The sequence below is a fragment of the Montipora foliosa genome, chromosome 11, assembly GCF_036669935.1.
Source record: "Montipora foliosa isolate CH-2021 chromosome 11, ASM3666993v2, whole genome shotgun sequence".
NCBI classification, from domain to species: Eukaryota; Metazoa; Cnidaria; class Anthozoa; order Scleractinia; family Acroporidae; genus Montipora; species Montipora foliosa.
The window spans coordinates 13,682,025-13,698,777 of NC_090879.1; the positions used below are offsets into that span (position 1 = coordinate 13,682,025).

At 37.9% G+C, this 16,753-nt stretch overlaps 1 protein-coding gene and 1 non-coding gene across 2 annotated transcripts in view; one reads left to right on the plus strand and one right to left on the minus strand.

Annotated features, from left to right (window-relative positions):
• Positions 1 to 1,842: 1,842 nt before the first annotated feature.
• LOC137974886 (intraflagellar transport protein 52 homolog) overlaps positions 1,843 to 16,753 on the minus strand; it is a 17,413-nt gene continuing 2,502 nt past the window's right edge. Inside the window, exons 4-15 of the mRNA XM_068821889.1 lie at positions 13,346 to 13,475; positions 12,761 to 12,836; positions 12,295 to 12,363; positions 11,593 to 11,719; positions 11,110 to 11,196; positions 10,318 to 10,386; positions 9,014 to 9,091; positions 8,442 to 8,521; positions 6,558 to 6,645; positions 6,026 to 6,134; positions 4,569 to 4,714; positions 1,843 to 3,030 (exon numbers count right to left, since the gene is read on the minus strand). Of these exons, the coding sequence (XP_068677990.1) occupies positions 2,971 to 3,030; positions 4,569 to 4,714; positions 6,026 to 6,134; positions 6,558 to 6,645; positions 8,442 to 8,521; positions 9,014 to 9,091; positions 10,318 to 10,386; positions 11,110 to 11,196; positions 11,593 to 11,719; positions 12,295 to 12,363; positions 12,761 to 12,836; positions 13,346 to 13,475 (1,119 nt within the window). The 3' untranslated portion in view covers positions 1,843 to 2,970. The remainder of the gene's footprint in view (positions 3,031 to 4,568; positions 4,715 to 6,025; positions 6,135 to 6,557; positions 6,646 to 8,441; positions 8,522 to 9,013; positions 9,092 to 10,317; positions 10,387 to 11,109; positions 11,197 to 11,592; positions 11,720 to 12,294; positions 12,364 to 12,760; positions 12,837 to 13,345; positions 13,476 to 16,753) is intronic.
• On the plus strand, positions 7,242 to 7,314 carry Trnas-aga (transfer RNA serine (anticodon AGA)). Its single transcript has one exon. It is a non-coding gene; the product is annotated as a tRNA-Ser (tRNA).

The following is a 16,753-nucleotide window of genomic DNA, read 5'->3' on the forward strand; positions in this document are numbered from 1 at the left end:
AAAAGGCATTTCATCTTTGTTTTCCCTCTCACCTAACACACAGGCGGCTTCCGCTTCTTTATTTTTCATACAGATATAATTTTTTGAAAAGAAAAGTGGAGCGAAAAAGTGTGTGAATAAATTACAAGAGAAGAAAGAGGTTGTCAGTGAAATCAACAGACACAGACTAGCCGATATAATCTACATGTTTACCAATCAGCAAAATTAAAGTAGTGTTGCCGAACGCACACTTACATTCGATGACTAAAAAATTTCGACATAAGTGAAAAGTTGCGATTTTTTAATGTTTCGTTTAAATCAGAAGAGCTCATCTTTTCTATCACTGGGCAAAATTTTGGAGCACAGCGCTGTGGGACTTAATCACAAACAAGCTGATGAAATCTATATTTTTTGTTGATCGATCGCGATGATAAAGATAAAAATAGTTTTCTGTTTTTTTTTTTCTGTTGCGAGAAAACTACTGTTGATTTTTTTTTCAATGCAGGCGGAGAAGTTGACCTGGTCTTAGCGAGTAAAAATATTATATGGGCGACTGGTGAATTTTTTTCTTGTTTACTTCTCTGCAGAATGTCTGTGGAATGTGAGCTTGCGTGACGATCTCCGTAGACGTGAAAAGTGTGATTTTTATTTAAAACATTCAAGAATTTCAATATCTGTTAATTTGACAATAACGTACTCAAACAGTTTTCATTCTCTTTTCATAAAGAAAATTGAGATATGAAAAAGGCAACAAGTGGGCCGCAAGAAAAAATTGTTGTAATTCAAGAAAACTGTACATTAGTTTCGTAAATCATGCACGCGCTGCAGGCCTACAAATCTTACACTCACTCACTCAGACAGCCCCAATGACATAGTGTGTAGTATAACGTGCACTAACACAAAAACGGCTATGAAACAATGCCGAACCAAATGACAATTAGTCACAAACTATGGTGACTCGTCTGTTCCAATACCTGAAGTGGGATCTTTCAAAATAAATTCCAGGTCACTCGAGTGCGTGGACCTTCTGAGAATCAGGCTATTTAATTTCTGTCCGTTCAAACCACGCTACGCTTCGTTGATAAAAAGTCGACCTTGCGACCCAATCGGCGCGCTCAAACTGAAAACTCGCACCCCAATTTAAGGAGGCTCGAACTAGTTTCAACGCTTCCAAGTGACGTTCTTATTAGAAGGATCGGCACCACAACGTTGTATCATGTATTGGCAATATTGTGGTACCAAATGAAACACGAATTATTGGTGAACAAGATACAGTCATTATCGTGACGTACATGTCACCGTGGCAACGGGCAAGGCCTGTAAAAACACCCTTTATTTTGTCTTTAGTTGCTCATATCTCCAAAACGAACTGGGTGACCCCGATTTTTTATTTCTGAAACGTAATCAGAAGGGCACAATGAAACTTTCATCAAAGTTTTAAAAAATTCTGTCCAGTGGATTCAGAGCCAACTTAATTTTGTGATTTTTTAAAGGTAGCTCTGAATCCTCTGGACATAATTTTTTTAAACTTTGCCGAAAGTTTCGTGGCCTTCTAACCACTTTTCAGCAATAAAAAAGGAGGGTCACCGAGTTCGTTTTTGAGATATGAGCAACTAAATCCAAAATATAGGGTGTTTTGCTGGGCCTTCCCGTTGCCAAGGTAACTTATTACATCATAATAATGATCACATCTTGTTTGGAAATAATTGGTGTTTCATATGGTACCATAACATTGCTGTTACGTGATACAGTGTTGTAGCGTTATTCGATCTAAACAGAGAGTCTTCTAAGTGTTGAAACCCCTTCCGAGCCTCCTTAAAGGTCGCCAATAACGTGGTATATATCACTGACTGTTGCAAGAGGTTTCAAGGTAACGTATATTTTATTCAAACTTCAAACTATTTACAAATCAATAAATACCTTATTTTACATTTAAACGAATCACTGGAAAGGTATCAATTCGATGACGTTCATTGGCGATCACGTAGTTTTTTCAGTAATTCTGTTTGATCTTAGACCTCAACGATGTCACTTTACAAGACAATGATTTAACAACTTAAGAAAAGTGGAAAACTTTGTGTCGAATAGGGCCATGACAAAACTGAGTGAGTCATTCATCAAAACGAATCCTGTTTTAACAGCAAACCCTCAAACTGGTATGAATCTGTTTCCAGTTTATACCAAATCTGAATGTAAACATCAGTCCGACATAAAACCTCTAGCCAATCTCAGTTTCCCAGGCCGCACTGTAACGGATTAAAAAGCCACTGCTAATAAGAACTAGGTGCTTTCGTGCTTCTGTATATAGTTGACAGAAACCAAGGCATTGGCCATTATTTTACATTTATAATTAGATGGACATTTGAACAATGAACGATCCTACAAAAGGGCTGAGATTAACATTTGGATTAAGCACACAAGCCCTCTTGTTTTGCAAGAATTTGCAGTGATATTCATGTCAAAACAAGGCATGTCCACAGGCGAAATTACAAACTCAAAAGTCATTCTTTTGCCAATACAAAAGCAACCTGCATGTGCTTTGTACTTACAGGCCATTGAAATCTTTCTTAAAGAAAAGGCTTTCAGCTTTTAATCGTGTACTATAGAACATTTAAATTAATGAGACAAAATCGCCCTCTTCAAGGAAATCCTGAACTTAAAGTAATTACACCAATAACACGTTTTCAAAAGGGCGTTTTGTTAACTATTTTTTTTGCTAAGCGACACTTGAGAACCTCAAAGGTTTATTCACTGATTTTATATGACGTGGCAGTTGTTTCCTTCACAACTTCCTAGTGCTCTCTCTTTCCGCAAACCAAATAATCTTCTCAGATGCAAACTGGAATAACTTTTCTTTCAAACTGAAAAAACAGCGTTACTTCGTTGCTGGACATGAGATGATTTTTTCCCAAAAGAGCCACAATAAATAGACTAAATCGTGACAAAAAACAACGGTCCAAAAGGGAAAGTTTTCACATACGAAATAGTTCCCTATGAGATGGTGTCCATGAATGCAACAGATGATTCGTTGGTTGGTTCATCGGGAAGTTCCTACAATAAAAAAATTTCTAATGTTATTACAAATTAATGTTTAAAACTACATAACAATTACCAGGGTGGAATCAGTATGGCTTAATCTTGGATGCCTTAACATAGATCGTGGTTTCTGCTCAAGGGTTAGATAAAGATAAAGGTTATTACTATGAGCTCAAGAGAAAACCAGAACCTTCACTGTAATTGCACTTCTTATCAAGGCAAACGGGCTTCACCCCACTGATCAGTGGGTCAATCATCACAGCTAAGGCAGCTCGGGAAACACGAGCTTGCAAGGCAGATAGACCCAAGATATAAGTGAACGAGTCCATGACTCCCCATATGATCCTACTGCGCTCTATCATGGAACAGAGGCAACAGGTAAAAGGTAGTTCAGGGGAGGCATCATCGCGAGGCTCTGGGGAATAAACTCATATAAATCCTTAAATTTATTCCCCAGAGCCTCGAGATGATGTCTTTTGTTTTGGCCTGAATTTTAATATATCGAAATTGGTCTATTGCGGGTGTGACAGACAACACCAGCACGTCACCGACATGTAACCAACGCATCGAAAGTATTTGGACAACACAATCCCGCAAACACGTCGGTCGACTGCGGGTCGACCGTTGACGGAAGCGTTGGCGAGCGAGTCGGCCAAAGTGTTGCTCGGATCGGATTCGTTACCATTACCCGCTCTAACACTGATCTATTGGAGACTCAAAGGAAGTCTTAATGCCAGGACTAAAATTGTCTAAATTGTAGACGGTGAAATGTTAACCCTGGTAAATGAATGAAGGAATTTTTATCTTTTTAATGAAGTTAAATGCAGTTTAACCGAGTAACAACTAGGAGCGACTACAGTCAATTGTTGGCAGTGGTTTTGTTATATTTGCGTATGCGTTGGATTCCTCGTGCTTTGCGCTGTACAGCTCATTCATCAGTGTGGCGGGAAAAAGGAGTATTTTGTGTGGAGCGTTTAGCAGTTTTCCCTCCCTCTCGGAGGAACGGGATTCGAACCCATGGCCTCTGCGATGACTGGTGAAGGACTTCCTTACTGCGAAAGTTGCGTTCATAACTGCGACGATCTCAAAACTTAACTTGTTTCATTCCTGCAGTTCAAATGTATGTCTTTAATACATTGTTCCTTCACCATATCATCCACGGGTTCAGTTAGGTTCTCACACAAACAATGACCATCTCCCAGTTGGCTCGATAGCTCAACTGGTAGAACGATGCACCGGTCTAGCGGTATGGCACCGTTCGAGCATGAATTTTTCTGGCTTTAGTTTCGTTAATGCCAAAGTAGCGTCCATAACTACGATGATCTCAAAACTTAACTTGTTTCATTTCCGCCGTTCAAATGTATGTCTTTAATACATTGTTCCTTGACAGTATTGTGATGTTGGAGGGAAATGTACTAGAGAATTTGGTATCAGCCTGGTTAGTAAAGGAAATTGGCTTGCAAAAGTTTACCAAGCTAGTGTACCTGTGATCATAAGACCTACGTAGACATCAGAGCAGAGAATGATTTCTTGCATCAAAACGCAAAGCTTACCTGATTTAACTTTTTGAATTCCACCACTTGATGAAAAATGTAATCCAAGATATGCTTGGCATCTCTGCAATCAGCTGGCAACTTGCTGCCGACACCAAGGATATCCCCACACTCACGAACGTAATATTCAAGATCATCTTCAGTACCTTCATTCAAGAGAAGAAAATTAATAAAATGTGTCACCTGACAATGGGAGCTGGGTATGTATTGATGAAGCCTCCTTGCGCAGACATTCGTGTGACTCGTCACGCAATCTTTCATCCGTTCGTATAGGAGAAAAACATTACGTAACGAGTCACAAAAATGTCTGCGCAGGAGGAAGATGGGTATGAAAGGCGCAATGAAATCTCGGACGCAAGCAAACACAGTTAGTTGAGGGGACTGGTTATGAAATGAATGCTGAGTTACCATGTCACGTGACTTCCGTGACCGTGCACAGTCAAAAACAACAAGGCCGGCGGAAAGTACAGGACCTGATGTATTGACGAACTGTTTGTATTCGGGGAAGATTTTAAAGCGATTCTGAACATTTTAGAAGATGAAGAAATTTGTTGCTTCTGTGCCAAGAGTGAATTAGATAAGAGTGTTGCTATAGCATGGGTAGGCTACCCAGCACAGTCACAAATAAGTCTATTTTTAGAATATCCGTTCCAGCGAAAATCATCTGTTATGTCCCCCAAAAAACGTAGCAGAAGCAGTCACGCGTGACATAGCTTCTTCTGATTGGTTAAAATTGACGGCCATTTGTTTCGCGCGCAAAGTGTATCCAAAAATGAATCCATTTGTGACTGTATTGGGCCACAAGACAGCAAAGTGATAGATCAACACTCTTATCTAATTCAGTCTTGTTCAGTGCTACAAACTTGGCCAATTAATTCTACGAAAAAGGCCTCGTTGATAGTGTGCTTTCCAAAAAACTTCAATCTTGTAGATCACACCTTGTTTTTTTCCCTTCAATGTCAAATGTGAAAAAAAAAAAAAAAGAATCTCATTTTTGTTTTCTTCCATGCTTTTGCATTTAACAACATATGCTAGTTTCGTAGGCCTTCTATCAAAATAGAATCCATTTTAATGCAACGTTTTTACGTTTTCTTTAATTAATGTTGTCCGGTTCTCAACCTCACCATTTGAAGGAAATTTACCCTGAACAAGGGATAATAAACACTCCCATGAGCGCTTGTTGGATGGGAGATGATAGATAGCCAAGGAGGCGCGTAGCGCCGAGTTTGCTACAATCATCTCACGTCCAACAAGCTCACAAATTATGGATAAATCTTCCCTACTTTATTTTGTAAAAACAAAAAAACTCATGCGTAGTTACTGATCATACTATTTGTAGAGCCTCGTATACCATGATGACTAAGCTAATGAAAACTCTGGAATTGCCTTATCTATGAGTATGGTTAGTTTGGAATAAAGGTGTACTTAAAGAGCATAATAAAGCCAACTCTACTCACACTTGTTGGTTATCTGTGCCAATCTTGTCTTTTCTGAAGAGAAGCTCTCATCCAAATCAAACAGATCTAATGCAGGAGTCGAAAGCTCACGGAATGTTGGCGGAAATACCTATAATAACAATACGACATGGATTTTATAATGTAATAATACTAATAATAATAATAATAATAATACTGAACTTTATTTAAGGTGTCAACTTAGCTCTGAGGCGCTAATTGGGGACAATGTACAGGAATCAAGCGAAACAATTAATATCAAATTATATGTCGGTTTTTTAGGTGAGGGGAAAACTGGAGTACCCTGAGAAAAACCACTTGAAGCAGACTAGAGAACAAACAAACTCAAGTTCTAACCCACATGTTACGACAAATCTGGGAATCGAACCCGGGCCACATTGGTGGGAGGCTAGTGTAACCTCACCACTACAGCATCCATGCTTCCCTCAAATATGAACACTGTGTTACATGATGGTGCCCCACATTAATTCTTCCTTACATGTTTATTTTTAATATTAATTTTCTGCTCACTTACTGCAGGCTGGAGTGGTGGAAGAGGAGTCTCAAACTGCGGAGTTATTAGAAGAAGAGCTTCATGCTTTACTCGCAGATCCTCATATGCTCTGAAAGGAAATAAACAGCAGGTTAATCTAGCTGTTGTTATAAAGAAATCAATTTCATAGTATTCAATACCTTAGGTTAAACAAAGTAAAAAAGTCACTTGCCATGGTTCAGGGTTTAAAACTAAGGTTTCACAAGGTCATTTGATAATCAACATCCAGCCACAACATTAAGGTAGCTTGAACCACTTCCACTACCTTTAAGAAACCTTCTTATTACAAGGGTTGGAACTACAACACTGTATCACGTAACAGCAATGTAATGGTACCATATGAAACACCAATTATTGTTGCTTAACAAAATGCGCCCACTATTGTGACGTAATAGGTTACCATGGCAGCCCCGTGACCTCGCGATTCCGGTGCGGTGCCGGAATCGCACCGGAATCGCGAGGTCACAGGTTTAAACCCCGTTGAAGTCCTGAATTTTTCAGGCTTCTCTACGCAATTGTAAAAATTGTGTTCATAACTGCGAAGATCATAGCTTCACTTGATTTCATATCCGCAGTTCATATGATTCATTTCATATACCATTTCATCATTGATTCATTCCTCACCCGACCATTAGAACCCACAAATGACCATCTCCCAACGTCAGTGGCTTCATAGCTCAGTTGGTTAGAGCGTCGCACCAGAATCGCGAGGTCACGGGTTCAAACCCCGTTGAAGTCCTGAAATTTTCAGGCTTCTCTACACAATTGTAAAAATTGCGTTCATAATTGCGAAGATCATAGCTTCACTTGAGTATAGTTGTTATAACCCTTCTAAATAAGCAGATCTCTTAAAAGTGGTGAAACTGGTTCCAGCCACCTTAACCAACCACTTTTGACTTTTGATGACATTATGGAACTTAAGCTGAACAAGCAAGACAATAACATTATTATAATAATTAATATTATAATATTAAAGGGAACCTCCACTAAAACAGGAATATATCTTTAAAATAGTTAACAATGCTCACAATCAAAATTGTTCGAACGTTTTCCAAGGGGAGCGTTTGTATCCGAAATAAATAAATTTTAAAACTGGTTGTTTTGGTTTTCAAATTTCCCGGGCGCCGCCATCTTGAATAATTGTGATGTGTCATGGTTGCTCTATTGTTTTAACACAAAAGCTCTTTGTGCAAATACAAAAGAGCAACCATAACACGTCACAATAATTCAAGGTGGCCGCGCCCAGGAAATTTGAAAACCAAAACAAGCGTTTTTGAAATTCATTTATTTCGGATACAAACGATTCCGTTGGAAAACGTTTGAACAATTTTTACCGAAAACATTAATGTTAAATATTTTAAAGTTGTATTCTTGTTTTAGTGGAGGCTCCTTTAAGAATTTAATTGTTTTGTAATGATCACTAATCATCACTGGAGAACTGACAAAATTAATCACAGCTACTTTTTTTCAAGCCTTTCTTCGATATCACAAAGATAATTTCAAAGATACAAGAAAATAATAGAATCTACTGAATTCCATAAGCCTCCAAAAGCAGAATCTCAAATTCTGTAACTTTGTTGGAAAGTAGTACTGAACATTTCCGTGATAGTTTTCCACTAGTTTGACAAAATTGCTAAATTAATTTAATTGTTTCTAATTAAAAAAAGCAAGATGTCTTCTTGCCGCTTCGCGACTCACTATTCCTTTGCTCTAAGAGAAAAAAACGTCTGGCATCCAGGCCCATAAATTTTATTATAATTTGATGTTTGCCAGGGACAAGGTAAACCACTAGTACTACCTGTACTTTGTCATGATAAGGTTGGCTGAAAGTTCACACAATCAAAATAATATACCTATATTTTGTACCTTATTGTAGCAGGGACTACACTTGTGTCAAGCTTGAAAAGATCCTCACTAAACATTTTGGTTATGTCTCTCCCTACATGCTGTGATTAAAACCACAAATAATTACTTTAGTGTTCAACAATATCTCTGAGATAGAACCACTGTACGCATACTATGGAATGGGAATTTAGTGGGCCATACTCTACAGTGAATATGATTCAAAGAGTTAGAGGTAATTATCATTAAATATCTTGCCAACCCATTTTCTCAGGTATTGTTGTATACTACACTTTTCCAGTATGAACCATAACTCGCCCCTCCAGACAACTTTATCTCAGCTACTGTCTTGGTGTCACGGAAGGTATAACATGTGAAAATTCAAAATGCTGTATTCTCAGAACGAAAAACGCCACAGGGCCTAAATCTGGTAAAAAGATTTATTTCTAAGTAATTTTTTACCTGGTATCAACAAAAAAATTCAGAAAACCTCGCAGCTTTGATTTTAGGATTCGACGACGTCAAGCGAAAACACTCTATACAGGCCTTGGAAAATTGTGCTAAATATTAATGATTGGTCTATGTAGCTTAGTTACCTCATCTCCCTCCTGAAGGCAAACTCTTAATCTCTCTGACATCCTGGTAGTATCTGGAATATAGTAGTAATCTGACACCTACAAGAAGACACAGAAAACAAGTGGTCAAAATTCGGGAGTTAAGTCCATGCCCTCCTAAACATGAAACTTACAGATTTTACACTAACACCGGACAATTTTACTTGCAAATAAGGTTCCGGAGATATTTGTAAAGTTTGAATACATGTAAGAGCTATCTCAATCAATTTGCAGAAGAGGACATTGAAACTTGGTAGGCTAATAGTTATACAGGGAACACACCTTTGGCTATAAAGAAATTGGTTCCCATGGCAACTCACTCTTTTCCAGTCCCCTTCAACCTGATTCAATATTTTTGTGATCATAAGCTAGAAAAACATTTAGCAAGGCAACAAAGTCGACCTAACTTATTTATATGCTTGCAGGATCATGCAGATGAGGCACCATTGGCAAAATTATCAAAATAGAACACCAAAGATGGCAAGCAAAGCCATCATGTTGCCATGATAACAAAACTGCTATGCTCATACTGTGGAGCACATCTTCTAGAATCTTAACGCAAAGAATCAAGCATTTCTGATACAAATTGGGATATCTTTTTCCATCATATTTGATCATAATTCAGTTGAGTTTATGACGTCATCACTTGGCTAATTTGCATATTTTGAAAACTTGAATATCTCTGGAACAAAAAGAGATATTTGAAAATAGTAAACAGAATTCTTCTTCTCGTACAGACTACACATTTATCTATTTAAATGGCTTAAATAGGAAACGTGAAATTCGTCATAGCAGCACTTTTTGGGGGACACTTTGTGACATTGATTGTCTGTATTCTGAGACACGTGGAGTGATGTTGAAATTGGGAAGAAGAGCAAGGAGACACTTTGTGACGCTTATTGAAATCTTTGCCTTTTTTGATATATTAATATTCAGCTCAGCTGGAAAGAGGGGTTTAGAGGACAAAGACCTGCAAGGAAAGTGGATGATATGAAAATATTTTTCAAATTCATTCCAACATGTTTCTATTGTTTTTGTCCTCACTGCCTCACTATCAAGCTGAATATTTGATATTTTAAAAATGGCCTATGAGATATCTGTTTCTCCCAAGAGTGCCACTTCAAGATTTTACTCTGTATACATCTTTGTAGTGCTAGACGATTTTTGCTTATCGTGGGGGCCAGTACAGGACAGTCCAGGGCTTAAAAAATTGGGTGATTAATTTTTTTGTCAGTACAATCAACAGAAAAGGGTCCTTTTGATTTTTGACACGTTAGAAATCATACCTCCGGGTCTTCTGCATCAATGTTGTTAAGTTGGATGTCACTGGTTGTCAGCCACTGACACATCACATCCTAAGGCATATGGAAACACACAATGTTTCAGACAACAAAAAACTTAAGTTAAACCTTTGAGCATCGAAGTTAAGTTTACAGATAATTGGGAAATTTAGCGAGGACAACAATGACAGCAACAAGAAAGTCACAAATTTGCATATTTAGTGGGCAAAAGCAACAGCTTTGCACGCTCTGCACATGCATCTTTTCATCTTTGTCTATTTCTTTGCTGTCGTCAGCGAAACAACAACGTGAAATTACCAAATTTGATGTTTTTGGAAGAAAATCAGCACTTGAGGATAAAAAAATTAATGTTCATTTTCTCCCCTAAATTTAGCACCGTTCATACTAGTTTTGTTCTTGAGGGTTTGCCACACCTTCGTCACACTAAAATGCTTCGGAATAGTTGCGAAGCGATTACAATAATGCAAATTCAAATTTAACAACGACATTCTCATTGCCGTTGCCATCGTCGTTGCTAAAGCTCACTAAAAAAACCTTCAGCCAACAGCAATCTTCTGAGTTCTTGAAGTAACAATAAGCAGTTGAGTTTGGGGCTTTTCCAAACTGTACTTAACCCTAATGTAAGACTTTTACTCCCAGTGACTAACTTAATATAGATGGCACTCTGTCTAACGCCAGACAAGTTTACTTGTCAATGGGGGACCCCAGGCTTTAAACGGGTCGAGATAGGTATGAAATACCAGCACTGTGAATTTCCATTTTATCTTTACAACATACCTGAACCTTAGCATTCTCTTCTTTGTCGAGGTACTGATCACTAAACATGTGTACTGATCCCAAAACAACCAGTTTGCCTTTTGAATACTGTAACAGGAAGCAGAGATGTGGTACATGTAATTTTAAAGTTTTCTGCTTCACTGGATTATCAAGAGATAGAGTGCATATGTACAATCTTGTTCAATGCTTTAACATAAAACAAAGAAACACATTTTGGGGTTGTTATGTAAAAAAAAACAAACAAACAAACAAACAAACAAAGCAAAACTTCCAAATGCTGCACTACAGGGGAAATGAGCCACTATTAATGTCAGTACTTGTCTGATTCTAAACCAGTCAAACCAAAATATTTCTGGCGTGTAAAGTGTATTAATTAATGCTCTTTGATCTGTACATTTGTGTAAGTTCTCTCAAGTGGCCTTTTATGATTGAGACATAATGATCTGTTAGTTGTTTAATATAGAGTAATATAGAGATACTCACCCTTGATGAATGAAATGCACATATTGGTCTGTTAAGAGGAAATGACACACTTCCACTGGACAAAACAGATACAGCAGGCTTGACAACATTGAGAGTAGCGCCATATGGGTAAACAAATGTTAGCGAGCTGAAAAATGATAATTATAATATGAAATTATGCAGTTTGACTCTTTCTATATTAATGACTGTCACCTTTTCATAGGCTGTGTAAATGTGCAATAATATTCCCATTTTTCACTGAGGCCTAACCCTTTACATTATTTAGGATGTTTGGCAAAACAAAAAAAAATCCTTCCCTTTTAAGGCTTTCCAGCAAGCAGCAGAAACAAGTTCTGAATGTGGCATCACATAAAGATAAAAGGAAATGTGACACGTCCCAAACCTGACATCCACAAAATCTAGATTTGTTCAGTGCTTAACACAATGACAACTCAGATAAAGGTTGGTCTTGTTAATTATAGGCTCACCAGCAAATTATTATAATTTATTATTATTATTATTATAATCATCATCATCATTATTATTATGGTCAGTTCTAACTGCCAGGAAATTGGGAGAAATTGAATCCTTCCTACAGAATATGCCATATTAGACTTCAACATTGGACTGGACATTAAAATTAATAGAGTCAAATCTAAAGTCACTCTTTGGAATGAGAGTTGTTGCAAGTAAAAGCCTGTTTGAGGTGGATAACAAACTTACTGTCCTTGATCAGTCTTGTCAACATCACTTGATCCAGGAACAAATTTTCCAGCAGCTCGGTTGATCTCTCTAGCACAGTATTAGAACAAGAATAAATAGTGTTACAAACTGTTACAATTTTGTAGCACCTAGAATAAATTCTGAGTAACAAAAAAGAAGCTGACATGAAATGAGAGCAATCAAACATTATGATCATTATTCGCCGAAGGCAAGGTGAATATCACTGAATAAAAACCAGACAAAGTCGAGGTTTTTATTCCCTGAGCCTGAGGCGAATAATTGTTTTAGTTTATTACAAAGGTGATTATTTGAAAAATATGCATTTTCTTTAAACAATTAGTTTCTTCATCTGTTACCTTGACAAAATTTTGTCACCTCTAGAGCAACCAATCAGTTCAGAGAATTTTCAAAAATCACCTAATGTAATTATACTAATAAAAGTTATTGATACTGGATTAACACTCACCTGTTGAGAACTCCATTGGATATTAAAACCTCTTTTGGGTGAAAATACTTGTAGTAAACAGTTCTGACCACAGAATCTGAACAAAAAGAGTAAAATGTGTACTTGATTAATAAAACACACTAGCAACCTTAATTATCTTGTTTCTGAATTCCCCTCCCATGTCCTTCAGAAAAAATAATACCGGTAATAATCAAAGCCGTAAGTAAAAATAAAAGAACAGACCAGTCAAGTTGACTTTGAATTAAGTTTTGCAACAGATTACTCAAAATTTATTAAATAACTGCCTAACATAACTCCCCTGGGACAAACAAAATTATCATTCTTAAATTCTCTTAACTTACTATGGCTGACCTCTCATTTTCAGGTCCTTAAGGTAACATGCCGCAACATACAGTGGGAGTGGATAAATTAGAGAGAATGAGAACGTGGAGGCTTAACGAGAATACATGTAAAGAGAATAAAATAATTACCGGTATTATGTTAATAATGAGTTAATTTTAGGGTACAGGGGTAGGTCGAATTGTGATTATGGCTGTGTCTTTAGCAGGACAGAAAACATTCTGCTACAAAGATGTATATACTTACCATTATTCACCATAATACCATAGTCTTCTAACAAGAAGTTGATGTTTGTGTCAAACCGTGACTCGCCTCCTTCACCCAACATAAATATAAGGCTGCCACCTTTTTCAATGTACTGTTTAAGAGCATCAAACTAAAACAACAAACACAAATCTCGGTAAGCAAAAAGACCATTCTTCTTTCTGTTAATATAAATTATTATTATTATTGAAAGGAAAGGAAAGGAAAGGAAAGGAAAGGAATTTTATTTAAGTGTCTAATCTTCTAGTGCCGTAGAGCACTAATCGGGGACACTGTAAATTGAAATTAACAAGTTAACGAAAATCAAATCAAATTTTGGTTTTTGAGGAGAGGGGAAAACCGGAGTACCCGGACCCTGAAAACCTCTCAGGGCAGAATAGGGAACCAACAAACTCAACCCACACATGACACCGAGTCTGGGAATCGAACCTGGGCCACATTGGTGGGAGGCAAGTGCTCTGACGATTGCACCATCCCTGCACCCCAAGTAATAATTATTCTCTTCATGCATGTGATGGTATTCCAGGAGTAAAGAAGCCATTACTAGAGGATCTGAGTGAAATAATAAGCTAGCATCAATACCAGAAGGTCTCAGTGGATTACTTTTTCTTAAACCCACTAACTCAAACACCCCAGGATGCCCCCAAATGACAAGTAAAATTGTCGGGGGTTACACAGAGTAAAATCTGTTAAATCTCCCTCCAAGGAGTCAATGGGTTAAGTTTACCACTTGATTGTAACAATTGGTATGGATTCCCATATACTCTTCCACACAATGGGTTTAACACCGACTTTCCTTTCTCTTCCTAGGGGAGTCAGGGGAGTCAGGGTGGTTAGGTGGAGTCAGAGTGGTTTAGTGGTCATCAACCGTGCCTCCCACCTCTGTGACCCAGGTTCAACTCTGGCCTGGGGTCGATCAGTTTCAGTCGATCTCAATCTGACTCTGAGGGTTTTTCTCCGGGTACTCCAGTTTTCCTCCCTCCTCAAAATCGACTCCCGGCCTATTCCATCAGGCTGTGGTGCTGTGCTCCGAGGTCATACATGGGTCGTGTTCAGGGGCCGAGTGCCTAGCTGGCAGCACAGCTCCTTCGGCCCAACCTCGTTGAGCTGCGCCCTTAGTAATTCAGTAGACCTCCGACTGCGAGAAAGGGCGATTAGCAGATCACATATTTATATTTCTCTGCATTTTCCATGTTACCTTAAAATTAATGTAAAACAAGACACCATTTGAATTCCATATAGATCACTATGCAGTAATCAGATGATTTCCAAGATATGGGTCAAATACAGCTGGAATGAAAGTTTTTTTTTCATGCAAACACAGACCAACTACTGACGAATGAAAGATGTTAGTTGTTAACCGATTGACTCCTGGGAATGCGACGTAACTGATTTTACTCTGTCTAACGCCAGAAGATTTTAATCGTCAATTGATGGTGTCCTATGGTGCACGAGGAGTCAGTGGGTTAAGGCGGTGAAAGACGAGATACAAAAACCCTCAACTTGTCGCGCAACATTGTTTCGTTGCAAGTTTTGGTCGATGTTTCGCCTTTTCCACCTTGCGTGATCAACTTGACCCGAAACAAAAACATTTGTTGCGGGTTGAAGAAATGCAGGGCGCTGATTGGTTGATTTGCTAGTACACGAGCACATTTGTTGCGCGACAAGTTGTGAGCTTGATGAAAAACGAGCAACAAAGCCAAAATTTGTTGCTCAGAGTAGACCCACGCTCTACTTTTCGCAACAACTTTCTTCAACTCGCAACAAATGTTCTTGCTGCGCCACAAGTTGAGCATGCAAGATGAAAAACAGGAGACATCGACCCAAACTTGCAACGAAACAATGTTGCATGCCAAGTTTAGGGTTTTTTGTATCTCATATTTCGCCGCCTTTAATGAAACTGTGTTGCTTCATCAGTGGGGTCCATAGTGACAATTTGGTTTTATCAAACAAGTTGATACAGGTAAGTTAAACACTGTAAAAAAGATTTAAGAGCTAACATTTCAAGCCAAAGTGAGAATTATAGCCCGTGCACTTATCTGGACAATTTAAGCAGTTGTCTCATATAGACACAGCATATTCGACTCTTTGTCAGAGTGAATTCGTGACAAAGGGCTAACGCATGAAATGCAAGCTTACAAATCGTTTTTACAGTGGTGTCGGCAATGATATTAGGATATCAAGTGAAGTTACATCCTGGCAGTTATGAATGCAATTTTAGCAATTGTGTAGAGAAGCCTGAAAATTTCAGGACTTCAATGGGATTTGAATCTGTGCCTGTGCGATGCCCGTGCGATGCTCTAACCAACTGAGCTATGACGCCACTGATGTTGGGAGCTGTGTTGTGGGTTCAAGTGTTCCTGTGATGAACGAATTAATGAACAAAATGATATACAAAATGAATCCTATATTTAACTGCGGAATTGAAGTGAAATCAACTGAAGCTTAATGATCCTCGTATTCATTTCATGTATCATTTCATTCATTGATATTAGGATAATTCCAGAATTGGGTAAATAATTTATTATTACTCAAGTCTGCATGATTTCTAATTAAGACTAAAATTTGATGTTGACTGCCATTCCCTTGTGTGGTTCAGATTTTATCAGATTTTTTTCATAATTATAAATAAGCTATGTCTTATATGATGTATTATATAAATTTATTTATATTTGGTTATTTATTAGTAATTTGTCCTTAGAGATAATTATTTGGTAAGTATGCTTTATTCCTACCTTAAATTTGGGATTAAAGAAAGTTTATTGTATTGTATTGTATTGTACATAACGTATAATGAAAGCATAAGCCCTTAAGGACGTTCGCGCCCAAAACGTTCCCACGTACAGATTTTTTTTAAACTTGCCACGCAGAAAGGTAATGATCTACTTTTGCCAAAAAGGCAAAAAAAATGGGGGGTCACCGTGCTCGTTTTCGAGATCATGAGGTGCATTTTTAGAAGATTGCGTTACTTTAAGACGATCTTAGCTTACAACTGTCAGCAATAAAAAAGCTACATGAGTGAAATTTAGATCAGGTAAATGTACTCAGTTCAACATAACTAATAAAACTAAATTAACCTTTGCAGCTGGTGTCTTTTTCTGAGGTGAAATAGACCTTGAAAAACGATACATATTAGTCTAAGAAAGAAAACTTCGGTCACACGAGAGCATAAAAGGCCAAATATTTGTAACTTCTCAGGTACAGATTTTTTTTGTTTTTTATTAAAGTGGACAAAATCAAGAAAGGAAGTAGTGATCTACGGAAAGAAAAATGGCTATCCCATGATGCCACATACTTTCATGTTCCCTTCTTGTGGAAAATTTTTGCGCCTTTAGCATCGTGTTTACCTGCGTGGTCCATGATGCATGACGTGTGCGTGACACCTGCAAA